General features: G+C 35.6%; 1 protein-coding gene across 3 annotated transcripts in view; it reads left to right on the top strand.

Annotated features, from left to right (window-relative positions):
* Positions 1-22,682, top strand: part of MXI1 (MAX interactor 1, dimerization protein) — a 69,792-nt gene that overhangs the window by 9,967 nt on the left and 37,143 nt on the right. For 2 of the 3 annotated variants that reach the window (XM_081328414.1, XM_081328413.1), the window contains exons 2-3: positions 1,341-1,473; positions 15,238-15,267. In XM_081328414.1, coding sequence (XP_081184540.1) covers positions 1,341-1,473; positions 15,238-15,267 — 163 coding nt within the window. Of the gene's footprint in view, positions 1-123; positions 730-1,340; positions 1,474-15,237; positions 15,268-22,682 lie in introns of those variants that run through there. The other variant, XM_081328415.1, reaches the window with a different exon arrangement.

Here is a 22,682-nt window from a genome sequence, read left to right on the forward strand (position 1 = left end):
ATTGGGGCTGAAAGTCTCATGTGCGTCCCCTCCCCCTCCATGATTTCTAAGCGGAGGTAAACAAACTGTGAAAGAGGCAGGGACGTACAGTATCTGCTGCAGAAGGCGGAGAAAGCGATAGATCTTTGGGGGAGAGGGCTTGCACGATGGATGCAGGGGCAGCATCGAGATAGAGGAGGCGAAAAGTGTGGGTCCACGGAGGAAAGGGGCAATAGGGGGCAGAATGCAGGACTAGATTAAGAAGAGGACAGAATAAATGTTTGGGGCACTGAGAAAAGGGTATGAAGATGGGTCGGGCGCAGTGCTAGAGATTTAAAGGAGAAAAAGACGAATAGCCAAAGGGGATACAATCGGGACTAGGAGTTGTGGGAAGGGTCTCTGTTAGTGCCTAGAGGTAAAGAAAAGAGATCTTTTTGAAGTAGGATGTGGCCATGAGTCAGGGTAACTGCTGCAGTAGTTGTTCAATTCTTTACGCCTCACTGATTAACTTCGTAGAAGCAGGACGAGAGGCACCCTTCCTCCAAGTTACTCGTATCCTACCTTATTCTTTTTCTCTATTGGAAAAATCAGAGAACTAAGGTCTATTTCACCCATAGTGCCAGGGCAAGGCAGCCTTCACAATTGTTCGGGGAAAGGTCTCATCCATCCCAAGGGCTATGGAGCGTGTAGAAATGATCAACATCCAGCGCCTTTTGGAGGCAGCCGAATACCTGGATCGCAGAGACCAAGGTAACACCTTTTGAGGAAGGGGCCACTTTCCTGGAAATAGGTGCAATTTAACTTGTTTTGAAAGAAGCAGTTGCTTGGGGAGAGGGGAAAAAATAGGGCCAAAGAGATTCACATGTAATAGGTGGAGAAATGTGAGCAGAGTGGCAGAATTTCTTTGAATGTGCTCTGGATTTGATCAAGAAGTTTTGATACATTAAAGTTGTCTTGGAAATACATTGGAGAACCAATTTGGGGTAGTGCTTAATGTAACTAGTATACAAACTGGGAGACTAACTTCTAGTGCTGCCTTAGGTATGAAATCAGTTTGCTGACTTTGGGCCATTCACTCTTTCTCAGCCTTAGGAAGAAGGCAATGGGAAACCACTTCTGAAAAAGAGAGACAACTGCATGCAGTCACCAGGACTGACTGAAAGGGATTTGGACTCTAAGCTAATCAGCCTTATATGAACAGGTGCATTGCCTGTGGTTTTTATATCCGAGTGTTCTCAAGTTTGTTTAAAGCTGAGAGTGCTCCCTGAGAAGTTATTCAGAGATCTGCTGGTGTTGTCTTTGGAAAATACTGTTTCTTACTCACTGTTCCTTCTGTTTCCATTTGATCATAATTTATGCAGAGTGTGAACATGGGTATGCCTCAGCCTTCCCTTCCATGACAAGTCTTGGACTGCAAGACCCAAAGCCACTGCAGAGACTGAGCCGGTCACGAAAGCATAGCAGCGGAGGCAACAGCACAGGCACCACAAACAGGTAACATTCTGAAAGTCACTTGAAAAGGGGAGATTGTTAGAATATATAGGCACAAATATTTCATGCATCCATCAGAGAGAATAGGTTATATTTTATTTGTCACTTTTGCTGGAGTTCCCCTTTCTTCATTATCTTGCTTCCCCAGCCCTTGATGATCTGCAAGTTTGTGGCTTTTAATAGAAGAATTGACCAATGTGGTATTGTGTTAGCTGCCTCTTTAAATCTTGCAGAACCAGCTTGTTAGCTGAGTACGTAATGCCTTGTTCCTGCAGGTTCCCCACGCTCATTTTATGTAACTTGCATCATCATTGAAAGCTTTCCCAAGTAGCTGATTTTACTCTAGAAGGACTAATATTAATCTAGGGGAAAATCCTTTGCATTTTTATTTTGAAATGTATCCCACTGTATTCAGTGGAGGTATGGGGATTCCCCACCCCTTTGCTCAGTTATGTTTGTTAAGTCTGTAGTTTAAATATTTTCACTTAGCAAAAAGAGACTTGGAGTTTTAGATCAAATCATATTTTCTTGAACACCATTTGAAGATATTGTTTTACAATGTATTTTTGTGCAGACTTTTTCATTTTTGGCATAATTTATAATCTGATGGATTATGAAACATCACATTAAATAGTGTATTAGTCTGATAATAGAATCTGCTTTTCTGTCCCTCATGTGGCATGTTCTATGTATGTAATAATATCAGGTTAACAAATCAACTGATGGAAAGTGTGAGCAAAATAATTGCAATATAATAGAGTTCTGTTCCAGCAGATAAATATATTTTGTAGATTTGCCAAAAGCTCACCTACTTGATTACAGCAACAATATTTGCCAAAGATATAATCTTTCTAGTGCTCTCTGTTGGTGGTATATGAGCCATTTTAATCAAATATGTCTCCAACTTCTGAACAAAAGGCTCTTGTTTACTTATTTAAATATAATTTAGAGAATTTACTAAAAATCATTGTTGCAGAAACACAATAACATTAAAACTAAATGATACCTTCAAAATTAGTCATCTCTAATACTGCAGTGCCATATTCGTAATATTTGTAGTGATGACATTTCAATTGCATGCCATGTCAAATGAAACAAAATAAAAAGTCACACAGCTTCATTACTCCCACAGATAGGGTTTTACTCTTTTTTTGAGCATGTCTTACAGTGACTGTTTTAATGTAAATGTTATTGTAACAATAAACAAGTATTGTAAATAAACAAATGTGGATAGAAGAAGCAACATTTGAAGTTCCATCTATAAAGCCAATTAATTTGTATTTATTTATTAAAACATTTTTATACTGGCTATATCACCAAGCTCAGGGTAGTGTGCAAAAGCAAAATATCATTAAAACATATATCATAGAGCAGTGATGGCGAACCTTGTAGAGACCGGGTGCCCAAAAACTGCCACCGCCCTGCCCCCACTCTGCCCCCTGCCTGCCCCGCCCACCCGCAGGGCCACCCACTGTGTCCACGGCCCACCGCAGATTGCCCAGGCAGCCCAGCAGCACCATGGCGGCCACGCCCTCCGCCTGCACCCCACAGTATCGTGCACGCAACAGGGCACGAGTGCAGAGTCTTGTCCCCACTGCCCGGCTGCCATGTCCTTGGCTGCGCTGCTCCAGGTGGGCCACGCCTGGGGGCAACTCTCCGGGGGGAGATGAGGCCGTGGGGGGAGGGGGAGGGCAACGGCACGCATGACCACAGAGAGGGCTCTGAGTGCTGCCTCTAGCAGGCGTGCCATAGGTTCACCATCACTGTCATAGAGCCTGACACAATATAATGTGATATCCCCCCCAAAGAACATATAGAAATGTGTAAAAGCATGTAACAATAACAATGGCAGCCAAGTCACCACTCATCAAAGTTTTTCCTGCCTTATGAGATGTAGAGAAGGAGACGAGGCCTCTTTAGCCCTGGAGCTATAATGTTTTAAAATCATTAGGGCTGATATAGAGAAAGCCATCTTTCTGTTCCACAACCTTTGTACCTCCCTTGCAGGGAGGCAAGAGTTTAAGGAGGCCCTGACATAATAGGCTGAATCATTTGGAAAAAGATGGACCCTGATATAGTTCAGAGCCATTCTGTAAAAGGTCTTACAGGTAAAAAGTAGCATTTGGACGTCTATTGGTAACCAGTGGTATTATGTTGTAGTAGTAAGTCTCATTTGCCACTAGCTTGCTTGCTGCATTCTGCACTACTGGTAATTTCTGAGTTGTCTTCAAAAGCCACCCCATCTAGAGCATACTGCATTGTCATGCCATGTGATCATGCTGGCATGGGTTACTTCTATCAGAACTTCCTGGTCTCTTTTACAACCAGAGTTACAACTAGTGGATCAGTTTAGGCTGAGTGAAGCTTTAAATAAATACTCCTATTAATAGGATAGTATAACTGCTACATTATTTATTTTGTGTAAATGTATATAAATAGTATTCATTCTTTAGCCAAAAAGTCTCACATGGGAGTTTATGAGGATCGGTATTACATATGTAACAGTTCTGATATTTAAGTGTTTTAAAAGCAAGACACAAAGAAGCATATATAGGGCAAACGAAAGAAAAACTGGGACTCTGTTCTCAAAAATGCTTATAACAATCACCCAAGAGAAATATTTCAGGCAACTTGGTAGAATTGCTATCCTTGGCAAACTTTGGTTTGTACCTTAGCAGGAAATAAAATTTTACAGAGTCCATTTATAATAGGATGTTTGTTCCTGCCATTCATGAAGACACATGGAAGTCTTCTTTCAGTATATTTTTCCACTGTCTGGTCTGCTGGTGCTAGGTTTATTGGTGAGACAATATGTGGTCTGTACATTTTGGTTGCAAAATATATGCTTCAAAGAATTTAATATACAATTGTGTTAATTTTGACTAAGTTTAGAATAAAAGTAACAGAACCCAATGGCAACAGCTGAATTCTGGGACTAGAGGCACTAACCCATATTTATTTTTTATTGTACTTTAAAAAATTATCCCTCAATAGCAGCAGCTTTTATTATATGTAATAATACACTATTACAATAAATAGAAGCAAACAATAAAACAATTAAAATAATCAACAACTAAACCAGTGGTGATAAACTTGTTGAAGTATCACAAAACAGAACCAAGGAAAATTCAGAACTTCATAAAGTCATTTAGATATGACAAGAATATATTTTATCCTTTCTGTTAAATCTTGCTTTTTTGACAGGGAAGACAACAACAAATGGTGAAATAATAATTTGCAGTTCTGGAATTAACAGCTATAGTTGTCTTATTTGCTCTTTTCCTGTTTGGCTTGCTTACTATGACTACATGGGAAGGGAGAATTTTTTTCAGAAATTCTTTTGTCTTTCTATCATAAAGAGGGCAGTTGAAATTTACTATTCTTATTTTAATTTTTTATCCTAAATCACTTCAAGTAGTTTTCCACTAGCTAGTCTCTGATACTAAAACTAAATACAGTATAGATAGGAGCCAGTTTTTGAAGTGATATAAAATAGGCAGGGGGCATACAAGTAAAGCACCATATAATCTCCTTTTCTTGCTCAATTTTTAATTGCTTCAATTGGATTTATATGGAAGTAAAGGCTGGTAGATTACAGTCTCAGTAGCTCTTCCATAGCCAAAGAATTGTTGCATCGCAGGAAATGTATGCAAACCGATGCTTTTCCAATGTATAATCAGGGTTAATGAAATTTAAATGGGCTGTTGTGTAATCCAACAATTTAACTGGGTTCAGAAAAGGACACAACAAATTGAGGATAAGAACACTGACAGCTATTAGTAGAAATGGGAGGTACAACCTCATACCCAGATATATGCAAAAAATGGAAGCATGCAACTCAGAGTGAATTGCTTTTGGAAAATCTGGGATAGTTGTAAAGTTCCTTCAAAACATTGCAATAATGAAGTGCTAAATCAATGTAGCATAACAATATTTGAGGTAATAATTTTGACTAATCATGTTCTAAATGTACCGGTATTTTGTTTTATTTTTTCTAATAATTTATAGTAGTTGAGTCCATAGATGTTTTTCACGAATGGCAAAAAAAGACTGGATAAAGAATTGAAGGGTTTTTTGTGTGGTGGGTACAGTATATGCATGTGTGTATGTCTTAATTCATGTTACTGTTTCTAATATTCAAAGCACCTTGAAGTTTTTGTTTTAGGTTTTTTATTTAAGCATTTTTATTTGCCTTTCAAAATCATAGTCTTAAAGCAAACTACAATATAAAATTGTAACATTTAGAAATTATAACTATACCTTAAAATGTATATTTAACAATAAATAAAAAATAAGACCACAGCATCTATTCAATTAAAAACCAAAAACAATAAATAAGCGTATATAAAAATAAGTCCACTTTTAACTAACAGCATTTATTTTGAATTTAAGTTTAGTGATAATTTCAAACACGGTTCCCTCTTTAATTGGTGGACCAATAAGTAGATCCTTTAGTTGATCTGGGAGAGGTAGTTGGTCTGTGGAAGAGGAAATAGAAGCAGAAAAGGAAGAGCTGCTAGTGATATAGGAGAAGTTAGAAACAAAGAAGGCAAAGAGCCATTAATAACAAAAAAAGCTTTTCTACCTCTTAGCAGAGGGAGAGAAAGGCAAATTCTTTCGTTACTCCTTTCCTCCCAGCCAAAGGGGTCAAAATTGCTCTAATGGCACCAAAAATTGTAGTGATTTTCTCTTCTTTGTGGTGGTGAGGATGCATGCTTATGGCTTTCTTTTCTGCCTGAAAAAAAGGGTCAAAACTATTTGGTTGCCATTAGTGAAAATAGAGCAATTTTGAGTATGAGGGAGGTATTTGTACATGGGGTGCATGAGATAGGGATATATCTATATATCTATTGAAATCAGTAAAATAATAATTATAAATAGGCGTATATGTTAGAATGTTAGAAATGATGTCCTTTGCAAAAATAAATACAATATATTACACGTATATCCAATTTTACTATAACATACAACATATTAAGAGGGACATTAAGACAGTAAATGGCTCTGCTATAGAAAGCAGACTCAGAATATGACTACACCCAAGATTATAGCTGATATATTACTGTATATACATATCAGAATATGGAAAGATAGTATGAATATGTATGACAAAGCTTGCCAAGGAATAAGTGTGGCTGCATGATTTCAAAGACAAGTTCTATCAACATGGAGGAGGAACATTATTACACTGACAAATATAATCTGCCTCTGAGGCTTTTCTACTTTCCCAAATCATATCCCCAAATTGGTGTATTAGACATTTGGCTGTTGTTGCTCATAGTGAAGATTTCTATGTCTGGTATTTGTAAATTCCATTTGTTTCCAGGCATATAAAATGGGTACTTGACAAACTGTTGCCAAGCTTAATAAGTAGCACTAGGCCAAAATGTCATGAAATGTACTTGCCTTTAGACAACGTCTTGATGTTTCTTATGAGCAAGGTATGGATTTTTTTCATTAAACAGTAAATATTGATGTAAAAGAAGATGTTTATCTTTATTGCAAGCCCCCCCCCAAACAAATTAATGCTTCTTGCTCCAGTTAATCTGCCGTAATAGTAATCAATGGCTGAAAAATAGGCATGGAACAGTGGTAAGTAGAACCTACTCAAATACATTTACTTGCATATCTGAAATAGAACTTAATGGAAATTTTGGTGGCACAGTAGTTTCAAAAGTTCTATTTCCTTTTGTTGGAAAGAGGCTGGAGACACCTGGCATATAAATTTAATATATTATTATGGTTTGTTGCAGTCAGCCAGAGGTTTAGACTGGAATTGGCATTTTTATCCACCTACTGAGTCCTTCCCAAGAACCTGGGCTATGCAGATATTGTTAAGTATTGTCATAGGATGTACGCTTTTCCAAATTAAACTACCTTTTGCAATTGACAGTGATTTTGTCAAGTGTTGGTCCAGATGTTGTTGTTAATAATCATGAAATGATTAAATATCCAGACCAAATCAGAAATACTCTTGTGGTGATGAGTCTTTCTTAATCTTTGTTCTGTGGAATAAGGTGTTCCATGAAGGTTAATAGTGTTCTATGAATTGGTCCAAGAGAAGTTTTGCTCTGGGGCTTAGATCCATTTAGTGGGCCAAGAAATATCCTATCCATGAAAGAAGAAGATGTGTTATTTTTAATTCAACATATCTTAGCTTTGGCATTCACAATGATTTTCTTCAATAAATCTCATTCTGGATATTGATGAAATGTGCCATTGAATTCAAATTCATTCATCTAAGTTGTATAATCAGTGTCTTGTATCTAAGAGAAAATAAATACCATTATTGATACATATATTTTGTTTCAATAATTATTTTGTTACTTTTTCTTCATAAAAGAAAAGCATAACTGTTTTTTCAAACATCTTTAAAGATTTTAAAGATGTTTAAAGTTTTAGCACTTAATTTTTGGTAACACGTTGATTTCATCAAGTTCTTGAAACATTTTGAGAACTCTTTTCTTAGTCTGGTGTTAGTGAAAAAAACGAAAGTCTAGAATTTAAATAAATAGCTGTCTGACTTAATTTCCCTGCAATAAATAGACAATATGTCCTTTCTTCTTACCACTTCTAGGTATAAATCAGAGAACCCTTTTTAGCGGTTGATGACATTGCAAATATATTTTGCATTTTTTTGAACATAGGTAATTTGTACATCTAAAAAGCAAAATATGGATGACTACATGGATATACGTCTGGACATCTTTGCAGTTATGCTCAACATTTGATGCAGTCCTTTTTCACGTTATTCATTACAAGTGGATTGTTCTATATCATACCACAAAGATAGTTATTGGTTTTAAGTTGTAAACAGCCTTCTGATGTTAGGTGTAGTGTACAAGAGCCTTGGTGGAGCAGTGGGCTAATGCCTCCTTAAGTAACACCAGCTGCCTGCAATTAGTGCAGGTTCGCATCCCACCAGGCTCAAGGTTGACTCAGCCTTCCATCCTTCCGAGGTAGGTAAAATGAGGACCCAGATTGTTGGGGGCAATAAGCTGACTTTGTAATAATGCCGCTTGGGGGCCCCCCGAAAGCCCTAATAAGCAGGCATATACGTACATAGAATGAAGGCTATTGCTAAGCACATTGATTTGTGCTTAGATTGTAAGCCGCCCTGAGTCTTCGGAGAAGGGCGGGATATAAATGGGATTTTTTTTTTAAAAAAAGTTACAGATAATTCTGCTCAGGATTGTTCCTGAATATAAAAATGTCCACTGACCCTTACTGTTTCTGCTGGTTTAGACATGCTAAATTAAGGGAGGTATCAGCTTCTTAAGGACGCAGTGGCTCAGTGGATTAGGACGCTGAGCTTGTCGATCAGAAGGTCGACAGTTTGGCGGGTCGAATCCCGAGTGCCGCGTAACAGAGTGAGCGCCTGTTACTCGTCCCAGCTTCTGCCCACCTAGCAGTTTGAAAGCATGTAAAAATGCAAGTAGAAAAATAGGGATCACTACGGTGGGAAGGTAACAGTGTTCCGTGCGCCTTTGGCGTCTAGTCCTGCCGCCCACATGACCATGGAGACGTCCTCAGACAAGCGCTGGCTCTTCGGCTTTGAAACGGAAATGAGCACTGGCCCCTAGAGTCGGAAACGACTAGCACACATGTGCGGGGGAATCTTTACCTTTACCTTTACTTACAGCTTCTTAAATCTTTACACTTACACAGTTTGCAACCCACAAACTATATGGATAATGTGTGGAGTATACAAATATTCAGGGAGTTCGGTTCTGAGCCCTAAATGTGCCAAATTAAAGCTACCTTTTTCTATTTCATATTTTTATTCCAGATACCTGTGACAAAGAGAAACATTTAAATGGGCAATATTTTTCATAGAACTAGACTGCTTGAGCTACTAACATCTGTATGTATATTTTTCTTTCCGTTGGCCAAAAAATAGAAATGATATATATTTTAGAGATATATTTTGGCTCCTTTTGCTTGTTTTCTAATCCGAGTGAAAACCAGCTTTAAGTGCTCAACTTTTGGTTGTTGTCTTACCAAACAGAATGAATATTTTGGTTGGGCAGCAAAAATTACTTGACCTTCCTGTTATTCCAATGCTGTGAGTTTAGTGACTGCTTTTAATCCAGGGAGCCTTGGAAAACAGTTCAGTGTTGCTAACTTGCAGAAGATAATTTGATGTATAATCCACCCTTGGGGGTGGGTAGAACAGATGCAGTTGGGTGGTATAGAAAATAAGGAACCCATCAAACATCATCTTCCTGCTTACCCAAAAATTAGGTGACTAGTTTTCAGTCTCAACAGTCTCACAGTTCTGTTGGGAAGGTAGAAAATTGAAGAAGGAATACCTTGTTTAAATAAGTGCCAGGTTAAGCAAGAATGGCAGGTTATAATGCAGTCTGTTGTAATAACCTCCATTGGAGGTTGGATAATTGCAGACAGCATAGCTTTTTTGAACATCTGTGGACGACCTGATAATTCCTATCAGGGTACTCATACGAAACCAACTGCGGTAACCACCCTTTATTATCACAAATAGACTGCTTCTGATTCTTAGAATGTGAATGCTGCTATTGCTAGCTTTCAAGACAGAAGTAATAAGATGGCTGGGTGGACATTTTCTGTCTTATTTTTTCCATGGGAACTATCTATAATTGCTAAAATATTAATCTGTCTCCTTGTCTAATGGGGATATAGCCACGTACTATATCCTTTCCTATATAGAAAGTATACTATACTAGAGCATATACTGTAGAAGGTATACTATACCAGATTATTAAAGCTGAAAAACCTAATTTGTAATGAAATAGGGAACCTTGTTATGCTGAAGGAAAATCCAGAAATAAGGCATGACAAACAGAACTGTCTTGAAACCAGAAAGCTTTTATATAAACCTCAGCTGGTGATGTACAAAGCAATGTACTGAATTCTCAATTTGTTGCTGCTATCCCTCATATTCAGACCTTTCCATTTGATACATATAGCTCACATAGTACTGTATATGTCAAGGCCTAAGTATGTTTACATATGTCTTAGAGACCTTCAATCCCTGATTCACATGATATTTTTCAGTGAGTTTTGCTCAGAGCTTTAAAAATGTGTTTCTGTTAATATTATTTTAATATCCTCATATTCAGAGCTATAACTGTCTATATCTGTAATGAAAATGAAATACAATACACAAGCTCAAAAGTTTGCTTTCAAGCACTAGATCGGATGTGTTACATATCTGCTATTTGATTCTTTACTTAATGCCGAGATACTTGAAGTTAGTATTGCCCTTTGTTTAGGACTATCTTATAAATAATATCTTAGCTTGGGTTTGCCTTCCATTTCCTGAGAAGAAGATCTCAGAAAGAGCATTTTATGTCCTCTAAGCTATTGTGCTATAGAGATAAACTAGAAACTATTGGAAGTGCATTTGAATATAAATATGTCCCTGGCATATGAGTAGAAGGATTTTTAACCGCTAAAGATGAGGAATTTATAGAATTCTTATTCTACCCAAAGCTTTTCCCTGTAGGTTCTTTCTCCTCCAATGTTTAGCTTAATTTCAGTTTTCCAGATTATCTGGAGGAGATGAGTGAATTTCAGGATAATTAAGAAGATTCCCTATGACTTACAACCACTTGCCAGAATTGTTTACTTATTCACCAAGCATTACTTTCAGAGCTTCTGTAGGAGTTAACTTTGATATTCATGAACCTGTGTCTCTAAAGGTCATTTTTCCATCCCTAGAAACAAACATATTTTACTTAAATAAGAAATATATGTATTGTTTACATTATCTTGCTTATGCTAAAAATCACAATGTTTCAATTGTATTGTTAACAGAAATATAAGTTGATACAACTGTTCAAGAACTCCTAATAACTCTATGACCAACTGAGTGATGTACTGCAGTCAGTCTATAGGGATATATTATATATATTGTGTTGCATTTTATTTGTGTCTAGTATTATATCTTCAGGATTTAGAATTCCAAACTTTCTACTTCTCTTTAAATCAGAGGTTCCCCACCTTTTGGGCACCAGGGACCAGTTCTGTGGAGAGAGGTTTTTTCATGGATTGGAGGGGGCGTGGTTTCATATACAGTCTGCATTCCACGGATGGGCCTTTGCTTGTTTGTGCGGACTGGTTTCTGGCATGGTGCAGCCCAATGCAGGTCCATGGAGGTGGGGTTGGGGATCCCTGCTTTAAATGACATTACTTCTCTGAACCTAGGTATGGTGGTAGGACAAGAATTTTTCTGTGACATTGATAATTACTTCACATGTGCCAAGAATGAAACTTTATTCACCATTCTGAATGCTAAATATGGGAAGAGAGGAAAAGTTAAATTAATTTTATTTTTTTTGACAAATATTTTTCTGTCAACTATCTGATATGCAAAAATATTAAGTTGCTTGCCGCTTTTAAAAGAGAAACCCTAGTAGAAGGAGTATTGACCACCATTAAGCAAAATTACCTGTATTTCCAAAGCAAAACTAAATATATTTCTCTCCATTGAGGGATAGTTTTTAGTGCATAGTTGAATGATTGTAACAAGCTCAGTGCTTTGAATGTCATATTCACAAAAATGACAATGTGTTAGTATGCTTGTGGGAACTCTTGATATTTCTAGAATTATTAAAAATATATAGCAAAAGAGATTGGTGGGGTTTTTCTGAAACTCAGACAGATAACTGATTGGACATGCTGGAAATTGACTCTGAGCATAACACATTTGCTATTCAATTTGCAAAGTTCAGTTTAAATTATAAACAACCTACAGATTTCAGATAAAGTAACATCTTTTATTTCACTAGATCTATTATACTCTTCAGCTAAGTCAACAACTTTTCCATTAGACAAAAAGTACTTTTTGGGGATCTAAGATTCAACACCTAAAAGAAAAGTAGGTTATAAATCTACCAGACAAAAATTGGACCAGTACTGAGCCGCGGCATGCCAGCAACCGGGCCACACAAACAAGCAAAGCCCCATCTGCGGAATGCAGGCAGCACACAAAACCACGCACTGTTGGTCCAAAAACCTCTCTCCATGGAACCGGTCCCTAGTGCCCAAAAGGTTGGGGACCTCTGACATAGGACATAGGAATCTTTATGAAATCTTCTCTTTGGCTATAGCAGAACTTTGGATACTGTTATTATTTTTCATGGAGCAATCCATAGATTAATAATTTGCATAAACTATATCTATTTGCTTACAGATAATTCCTGTTGATTCAGATATCTTTTTTTTTGGTACTGTCCAATGCTCCCAGCATATTCATTTGAATTCCATCTTTAACATGAAGCATGTTAGTATTATGCCCAAAGATTACCGGTAGGAATCTTATTTTCAGGGAGTGGCTTACTTGAAAGATCTCTTTGATGGCTATTAAACAACTTACTTAATGAAGCTTTGCTTTTGAATTTGTAGCTGCTTGGTATAAAACAGGAAGGAATTGTAATGACAACACTGAAGTTTGGCATGGTTGGTGAAATGGAAACACTGATTGTCTGCTTGGAATATAATACAGTTTACAAGTGAATTTTTGTTTTCTTGCATATTACAACCTGGCACCCATGAGGGTGCTGGACTTCCATCATCTTCAATTGACATGGTCTTTTATGAGAAGATTAGACCATCATCAGGTTAGAGATGGTGGATGTAGTTTCTTAAGAAGAGACTCTTCTGTTTAATGATTATTACCGTAAACAGACAACTTTGTAAGACTGTTGACTTCTAATTTTAGTTTTAGTTAGAAATATATTATGAAGATGCATGAGACAAAACCAGCATATTTTCTGAGGAGAGAACACTGGTTATCTTTTGAGTTACCAAGGAGAACACTACATGTATTTCAAAATGTTTTCTATTTTAAGGATTGTTCCTTGTAGTAGTCTGACAGGATATATTTAGCAGCTGCAGAAGTTTTTCTTTTTCACTCCTCCTACGTGGGAAAGTTCATACTATTTTATTTTATGCTAGTATGGTCTTAAATCATAGTATAAATTAACAAACTTTATGACAAGATGGCATCCCTCCTCATTTATGGTGTTTTGATGGAAGGAAGATAAGTAACAGAATCTCCTGTATGTAAGAAGTAAAGGAGAGCCTGGTGTTTTAATTTTGTTCCCAGTGGTAGGCCGAACTTTGTTCTTTCAGCTCCAGCCTTGGTGACTGCTTTGATTATAATCTAGGAATTCACTCCTTTGCCTAGAATTTGTAGCCCTTAATGGAATCTCTAGAAAGGGGAGATGTTTCCTGCAGGAATGAAGAGTAAATAAAAATTTTAATACACAGTTGTGATTTAGATACAGATTGATTCCACTGCACATGGTTGTAATGCTGAAGATTTTTCTTGTGTTTAAAGATTATCATCTGATGCATTGTTCAAAAGAATTTCATTTAAATTTATCAGATATTAAAAAATCACTGCTTAAAAATCCAAATGCATAAAAAGTACACATGCATGATAAAGAATACAGTAAATGCTTTATTAAGTTTACAGTGTTACTGTTGTTTCCTAGCAGTTGAACAAAATATATGTAATATTGTGGTAATTAATGGGCCTCAAGAATTTTAGGTCAGAACTAGAACTAAAAAGGAACGTTACTGTGACAGGCCAATAAATTGAGAAAGATATTTTTGAGATTGATCAGTCTAATCCAACACAGAGAAATGCTCTTTTTTTCCTTGCTATGCCCTCTGTGAGATAATATCTTGTCCCTTCTGCTTATATTTTTAAATTGCTGCTTGCTGTTGTGGTGGACAGATAATTGTGTTTAAAATCTGATTTTTTTCTCTTAGTAAGGAATATGTATATGTACTGTATTTAAAGAATAAAATCAGAATATTAGTTATTCCACTTCCAAACCACAGTTTCCAAATTTCTCCATCATGATTAAAGTATCTGATACATCTGACTGTCAATCTAGCTTCATGCTGAGATTAAAATAATTCTGACTAATTTTTGAAGTTTCTTTTTGGGGTTTTTTTTAACTTGTCTTAGCATCCCTTCATCACTTTTCTTACTGCCCTTTATAGAAGTTATTGATTCACATAAAATTCTCACTGAGCCTGGAATTCTTCATTAGCAGTATAGCTTTTTTAAAGCAGGAAAATATTCTTCATTAATTCTGGTACTTTATAATTGATGCTTGGCAAATTCTACATACTTTATATTATATTTATACACTAAGTTACTATAAAAAGATAAAATCTGCAAACTTATTTGGAAACTTGCAGATTGTTTGCAAAGTTGAGTAAATTGGCTTAAACAAAATTATGATTTTTTAATTTTTTTCATGATTGACCTATCAAGATGATTACAGTAGTTAAATGTAAGGAAATACTTTGGATAATGAGAGACTTTCTCATTTATTTGTATTTCTTTCTTGTTTAAGTATTTTAATCACTATAAACAGTATCATTGATACAATGATTTGGGCAGGACTGCTTCATACTAGAGAATAATAGTGACTGAAGCAATAAGCAAATTGTTATTGTGCTGAAGATAAATTGTAAAGCTTAGAATTTTACAATAAGATATACAGTTGTAGACATTAAACTACTTACATAGCAGTATAGTTGGCTTCATTTTTGAATATGAAACTTAGAACTGGGAATAAAAAACTGCTCAAGGTTTATGACAGCCATCATTCAATTTGGTCTTTCCCAAATTTCTTTGAAATATAGGAATTACCTCTAATATATCTGTGTGACACTAGAATAAAGAAAGGTATTAATGAGAATAAGTTTATGAGTTAAGACTAGAGGTATCTAATGATTCCTTTTTCTTGGTTTATCTTTCAGGTCTACGCACAACGAACTAGAAAAGAATCGGTAAGTCATTAATGAACAGATTTCATGAAGTGCAAACCTCATTAATATTTTTATTGTTAAAACATCTAAGTCATCTTATGGTGATTTCAGGATACTCTAGTGTTTGCTAGGTAGATTGGACTATGATTATCAACATCCACTTGGCCAACTGGCTCGGGAAGATGCAAATTGTTGTTCCAAATACCTCCAAGTCAGTTACTGGAAATATTGTTTTATAAGTTTTGGTAGCCTGGAAATGCCATATCCCACTACATGATTGTTTAAAATACAGACCTTAAAATGTTGAGCTGGTGTCCATCCTCCTTAAAATGCAAAGAAGTGACCTATTTTTACAGCTAATCTGTATTCAGAGAAAATACTGTTTCTCTTTGTGCAAGCTGAAATTTGATTGAGTCAGTGTCCATACAGAAGGTTGCTAGGGTATCAGATTTCCAAATACTGGTACATATTAGCTAAAAAGCTTGTGTGTTTGTTTTTGTCTTGCATTCTCTTCTCTTCTGCCTCTCAGACCTGTCATAATATCTGCCTCACTGCAGAAAACTTTCATTGACCAATGGACTCTAGTTTCCTGCTGTTCCTTGTTTTGAGAAACAGTATTCTGGTAACATGTTTTAGGACATAGCCTAATCATCCTTGAGCCACACTGTCATAACACCTGCATTTTTGTTGCTTCACTAATTCCACCCTATGATTCATCACCTTTGCAACAAAATGGAAATACTATTGGGAGAACAGGGAGTTAGTTCACACACATATCTGGTTAAAGCATTGCTTTCAGGATGCTATCATTGTATCAGAATCCTATTTATGCATTTATCTTCAAGACTGGAGAAGAGACAGTTTGATTGAATCAATAGTCTGAGACTCATTACTAGTTCTATGGAAAAGGAAATGAAGAACATAGAAGAACAGATTATTTGAATTTTATTTAGAAGAGAACACTGCAGGATTACCTTGATTTAGCATGGCATATAAAGCCAGCCTGGAACAGAAGAAGTTACATATCGGCATTCAGTCAAAAGGCCAGAATCCCCATAGTGTTTTGTAGCTCTAGCTTTGTTTTGTTTGTTACTGACTTGCTGTTTGACAAAGAGTGTACTTTGTAAATTTCCTGTATATGTTTACTTCCCTTTTGTAGTTCTGTGGACTGGGTGAGCTGTTCTTTTAACTCAGCCTTAGGATTTATATTGTTTTAGGTCTAGTTATGTATAATATTAGCATAATTTTCAGGGGAAACAGAATTTTGGGAAAAATTGGGATACCTTTGAAAGGCAAAGAAGGCAAAGTTCTATAAGGCTAGGTAAAAAGAGGCAAAAGGAAATTATGGGTGAAAAATTACTGGTGACAAAAAGTAGGTCTTGGATAGAGAGTAAAAATGGTGCTTATGGTTGCCACTGAGTTAAAAACATCACAAGAAAGACGTGAGTGAATACTTCCATATCTGCACACTGATATCATGTGAAGAAATTCAGGAAATTGAAACAAGACTTTTTTGAGATTTAAGTTGCAGAAGGTATTCATATTAGATATTAGGAAAATATGAGCAGGGAAGATTAGCAAAATGATCTTTAGCAAATGATCTATGATAGACTCCTCCAAGCTAGTGCCCTGTTGATGTGTTGGATTTCACCGTATATAATTACCTACCAACATTACCATGAGCTATGTCATAGTAGTGTGCAGCGCAATTCCTATCATGGGGAACTTATTACATTGTAAAACACAGCATGGGTGAAAAAAGAGAAGTGGCAGAAATAAACTACGTGGAGTGCAAAGTTTGTAGTTTAATGAAGCCCTTAATATTAGTGAAGCTGTCGTACTAGCACAGGTATAAAACTACAAAGATTAGCATGATTCCATTCTGTGTTTTAACTATTGACTAGAGATGGGAAAAACATTTAAAATCAACACTTTTTAGAGGAGCATCAGTTTTGATTTTGGCTATACTTCCTCCATGCCCCTCAATCAGTAGCTGATTTGAACATTTCTAAGCTATGGCTTTTTGTAACTATTAAGTGTTAAACAAAGCAAAATGTTTCACATAAAGTTAAATAATTAAAATGAAGGTTATATATTTTTCTGCTTAATAGTATTTTGAGTATAGTGCATGTGTAAACTCAGACTGGCAATTAAGCTGACTTTGTAATAATGCCGCTTGGGGTGTGTGTGAAAGCCCTAATAAGCAGGCATATACATCGAATGAAGGCTACTGCTAAGCTTGTAAGCCGCCCTGAGTCTTCGGAGAAGGGCGGGATATAAATGGAATTAAAATAAAATAAAAAAATAAAAATAATTGCTGAGTAAATTATAATGCTGGGTTCATAATTGGCTTTGAAATCAGATAATATGGTGTAGGCTGAGGAGTGAATTAGTATCTATATGTGGTGGAGCAAGAACAGTTGGAATGTTTTTCTTCGGTGTGGCCCCATTTCTCTTTGAATATTGCAACCATGTAAATAGGGATAACCTCTTCCTAGATCAGTCATGGCGAACCTTTTAAAGACCAAGTGCCCAAACTGCAACCCAAAAGCCACTAATGTATTATCGGGTGCTGGGTGGGCATGACCCATTGGGTGGGTGTGGCCCATTGGGTGGGAGTGGTTGCAGTGGTAACGGCAGACTGGGTGGGACTAAAAAGTTCAATCAATTCCAACTTTGCGAGATTTTGTTTCCCGTGAGAAGTTGAAATTGATTGATTGAACCTTTTTTTTTGCATACGGCGGTGGAGGCCTAAAGCGAAAAGGTTTTATAAAACCCAGCTGAAGGCCTAGGACTGGGGCGACGGCACGCGTGCCCACAGAAACGCCTCTATGTGCCACCTGTGGCACACGTGCCATAGGTTTGCCACCACGGTCCTAGATCTTTCCAAACCCGTAAGGTGTCTCCTAACAAGTAGTTTATTAGCCATAAGTATGCTTTTGTTCTGTCCCCTTCCCCTCTTTCTGACGTTTCTTACGGAAATTTGTATGTTTGTTTGTAGAACTCTCATTTGGAATTTCAGCTTCCTAATAATTTATTCGTGATTGCAGCGCATCAGATTGGAATTCAAACGTCCTCTCTAAAATTCAGAATGATCTTTCATCATCTCACATTTTATTTTTGTTGAATATCTCCTTCTCCGTGCTCGGTTTACTCAAAAGCTTTCAAAATAATAATCAACTCATTTGCTACGTTCTGCCCACTTTGATCGTTAAGGGTAATGGCAAAAATGGTCAGTTTACTAATGCCTAAACTTAGAGCAAGGTTTACTGCGTATTTTCTCAACCCATCCACCTTTTAACTCCAAGAATTTTCAGCAGTCTATATACGTGGTAGAGCAAGATCAGTTGCTTGGCTGGAAATTCTGGGAGTTGAATCTGGTGGACGATGGTGGAAAGAATTTTGCTACTTCTAAAAAAGCTTTACTGTTATATATTAAATATAACAAAATAAATAAAATAATAAAATAATAATAAAATATATAATAAAATAAAATATATAATAATATATATATAAATATAAAAATATAAAATATATAATAAAATATATTAATAAAATAATATATTAAATATAACAAACAAAGTCAATGGGGAAGCCAGATTCACTTAAACAACTGCAGTGATTCACAATAACTGGCAAGAAAGGTCGTAAAATGGGGTAAAATTCACTTCAACAAATGTCTCAGTAACCAAAATTTTGGGCTCAATTATGGTATTAAGTTGAGGACTAGCTGAACACTACTGGAGGTATCTACCTCTGGACTCTTGGGAAAACAAAAGGATTCCTTCGTCAGGTTTTTATTGCTTTCCATCTGTAGCCTCTTTATGTCTGCAACTGTATCCAGACTTAACTGTGACAAAAAAATGTATCTAGTGGCATTTTGCAGACAATTGCTTATTTGGGATTTTTTTTTGGGAGGTGTAGGGGGGAAACTGGAAGTAGAAATGACTTTTTTTTGAGGCTGTTTGTTATCTCCATTATTGACATAGTCTGTAATTTTCAAATTCTCCATTACAGTGGTTACTTGTCTGATGTGATATTTGAATTATGTTAGAATTCATTTAGGTCCACAAATATAATAAGCCAATTTATTATACCTAGACTGAATAAAAATTGTAAATGTTTTTATATCAGGTTCTTATATTTAAAACATATTGAAGGTGTATTCATAGTTTAGGTAAACCATTAACATTTCACAAATAAAATTATTACAATTTAAAAACTTGTAGAACGTTACCTCTATCCCTTTTTCATGTGATCAAAACCTGTTTACCAATGCCTTCTAATTTCATCATTTGCTTAACCACATGGTTGCCTTATTAAATAAAGGGAAACAGTCATCATGCTTGACTTTAATCAAGGTGTTCTGCCCTACAAACTCTGTGTCTATGTTTGTATCCCCATTGCTTTGCTCTTTCTAATTATCCAGTCTTACCTGTTCTCTATTGAGGAGATATGTTTTCCCAACTCCTCTTGTTAGTTAGCTACTCTTACTAATGACCATAGATTTTTTGTTTGTTTTTCTTTTTGCTTCTAGTTTTTCTATTCACATGGTAATCCCTCTTTAGAAATCTACAATCATGGGAGGGGTACACTTAAAGTGTATATATGCTCAGTTTAATAAGCTAAAACTGAAATTATGATGCTTAAGGAGAAAGTTATATTTTGTATGTCTGGAAACTTTAAAATGTAGATTGAATTTAAAGACACCTGCATTCTGTAGTATTTACATTTCATGCACCATGAAATTATTCCTTGCCTTCTGAATAATTTTTTAAGCCAAACTGGTTAGAATAGTTCCTTACAACTCTCAAGACAATTTTGATAACCACAGAATCAGCACAGAGTTTCTCAAGAAAAATAATATTCCTATAATATATAGGAAATAAAAATAATAATAGTTAGACATTCTCTGTAAAGAATTTCATCTTTGAAAACAAGATGCTATTGTTAATATTGATCTTTTAAAACATATATGATCAAAGCTGTCCTTAAGGCCTTGACCAGAAAACCTTTACATTTTGATTATGAACAGCCATGATGGAATAGTATAAAGGTCCTATTTTGAGCATTTTAACAATGACTAGCCAGGTGCCTCTGAAAAGCCCATAAGATAGATATGTGTAAAAGTGTACACTCTTGTTCAATTCCCCAGCAACAAGTCTAAAAGGAATATCCTTGAAGTATAATAGGAATACTGTGGGAACCATTTTTCATGCTGCTACAGCTTATTCTAAGAATATCACTAACCATAAAGAGCATTATTTCAAAAACATTCTTTTATGCTAAAGAGCTGCTAAATTAGCCTCACTTACATACTTGTAGGCCTTTAAACATTATACAGTATACTCCAATGATTCAGTGGGGGAGAAAGTCCATGTTGCTATGAGAAGATTTAAAGAATACCAAGCCAAATCATTATATTGATCTTCACTAACTAAACTTCATAAACCAAATCTTCATAAATGTGTGTCTCTATGAAGAGCAGTACTAGAGAAAAGAAATATTCTTCATTTGTTCAAATAATGTTTTGGTATTGTCATCATTGGATAAAGCATTGCCAGTGGCTGACATAATACTAAAATATAGTTTAAAATGGCTGGAACAGACTATAGAAATAACCACTTATACTTCTCTAGCCAGCCACAACACTGAAAGCAGTTCTCTTTGAATAATTAAAGTGAGTGGCAATTTTTTCAAGATTTATGTGACTGCTTAGAAGACTGTTCCCAATAGTCTACATGCCTGCAGAACATCTCTTTTTAATGTTTTGCAGAGCCCTATTAATTTAGCATTATATTTAAATCCTGTTCTGTGATAAATCATCTGTGATTAATAGAACCAAACTAGTTTTAGAAACATGTTTTGAAATTGGCTGAGGTTCTCTAGTATATGCTAAGGTACCATTTAGACTGACATGAATTCTCCTATGTCAGAGGGGAAAATGTTATTTGTGTCAGAACAACTTATCAACAATTTTTTTTTAAAAAAGCAACACTATCCAATTAATTGAGGCATCTTTAATTAAATAATACGTGAATTGTTTTCATCCAGGTATTATTCAGTTAATGACCAAAATCATGGAAGTAGAGTATTTTGAAATTGATTGTTTACTATAGCATTGTTCATTAATATTAGCATTTTACCGAAGATTGAGAAACAAAATTACATGACTCTTTTAATCTTCTGTGTTATGCCACAACTCTTTCGCATTCTACAAACTCTTCTTTGGCTTAAAAGTATAAACTTTATTTGAGATATAAGTTTATCGCTTTGAAGAAAATTTTCCCCATGCCTTTTTAACTAGCTGTTCATTCAGTATCTAACATTCATTCACAGACAGACAATTTGAATAACTTCTACCTCTGTTTCTTTTTTATGATTTCATCATAAAAAAACCTCAATTTATTTGAGTCAAACTAAATATGACAGTTTCCATACCTAAAGATTAAGCTTTCCTAATGATGTTTGAAAGTCATTTTTAAGGAAGAATAAAAATATTTAAGGATATAGGGGTGATGTCTTTATAGAAAGATAGGATATTAATCAGATTGTGATGGTGATGTGATACAGACAAATGTACACAAATAACAGGGTGATTTATTTCTTGAATTAGTACTGTTTAGTTTTTATTGAATACTTTGTGTTTTTTTAAAAAGCCCATCTGGCTAAAACGTTAGATCTCCAGAATTCACTGCATCTCCCTCTTTGCATTTAGAATATACCGTACTATCATCCATTGTTTAAAGAATTCATGTTCTTTCTGAGAGATCAGGTTTTTATCTTCAGTTAAATATCTATGTTGTAGTCAACTTATTTTTTTGCATAAACTCTCAGATTGTGAAAATCTAGTCACTGTTAATATATCTAGATTGATAAAATAATTATTTTGGATAAAATATAATACCCCATGATTAGATTTCTTCTCAGCTCTTGTTCTCTGTCCCACATCTGTTCCAACCCTCCAGAGAAAATTTGTAAGATGGAGAATGCAGAGGATTATGTCAAAAGTTTAACATGTCATTATGAAATATGTTGTAATGCTGTAATTTAAGAAAAGGGGGGAGATTGAGGTGTAATTCCCCAAGATAAAGTGCATCTGTAATCATTATATTCACAATGGAGAATCTGTGCATGTTTAATGATGTTTGAAATAAATCTTGTAATTGCTTTGCATCTATTTAAAACTTGTATATTCTCTTAAAGCATGTATTAGTGTGCATGTTCTTGCATTCAAATGTCATGTTGAAAATATTGACAGTGCATTTTTTATTCTTTTTCCTCATAAGTTGAATTTTGTCATTGCCCATGGCAAGGTAAAGAGTGCAGTGAGCCAACTATTTGGTAACTGGGAATTATAGATTAATAGTAAGGCCTTAATATTCAGGGGAGTTTTACTTTCATACTGCAGACGTTCAATGTCTCTAAGCAATATG

Source organism: Vipera berus, assembly GCF_964194415.1.
Source record: "Vipera berus genome assembly, chromosome: 5".
Lineage (NCBI taxonomy): Eukaryota > Metazoa > Chordata > Lepidosauria > Squamata > Viperidae > Vipera > Vipera berus.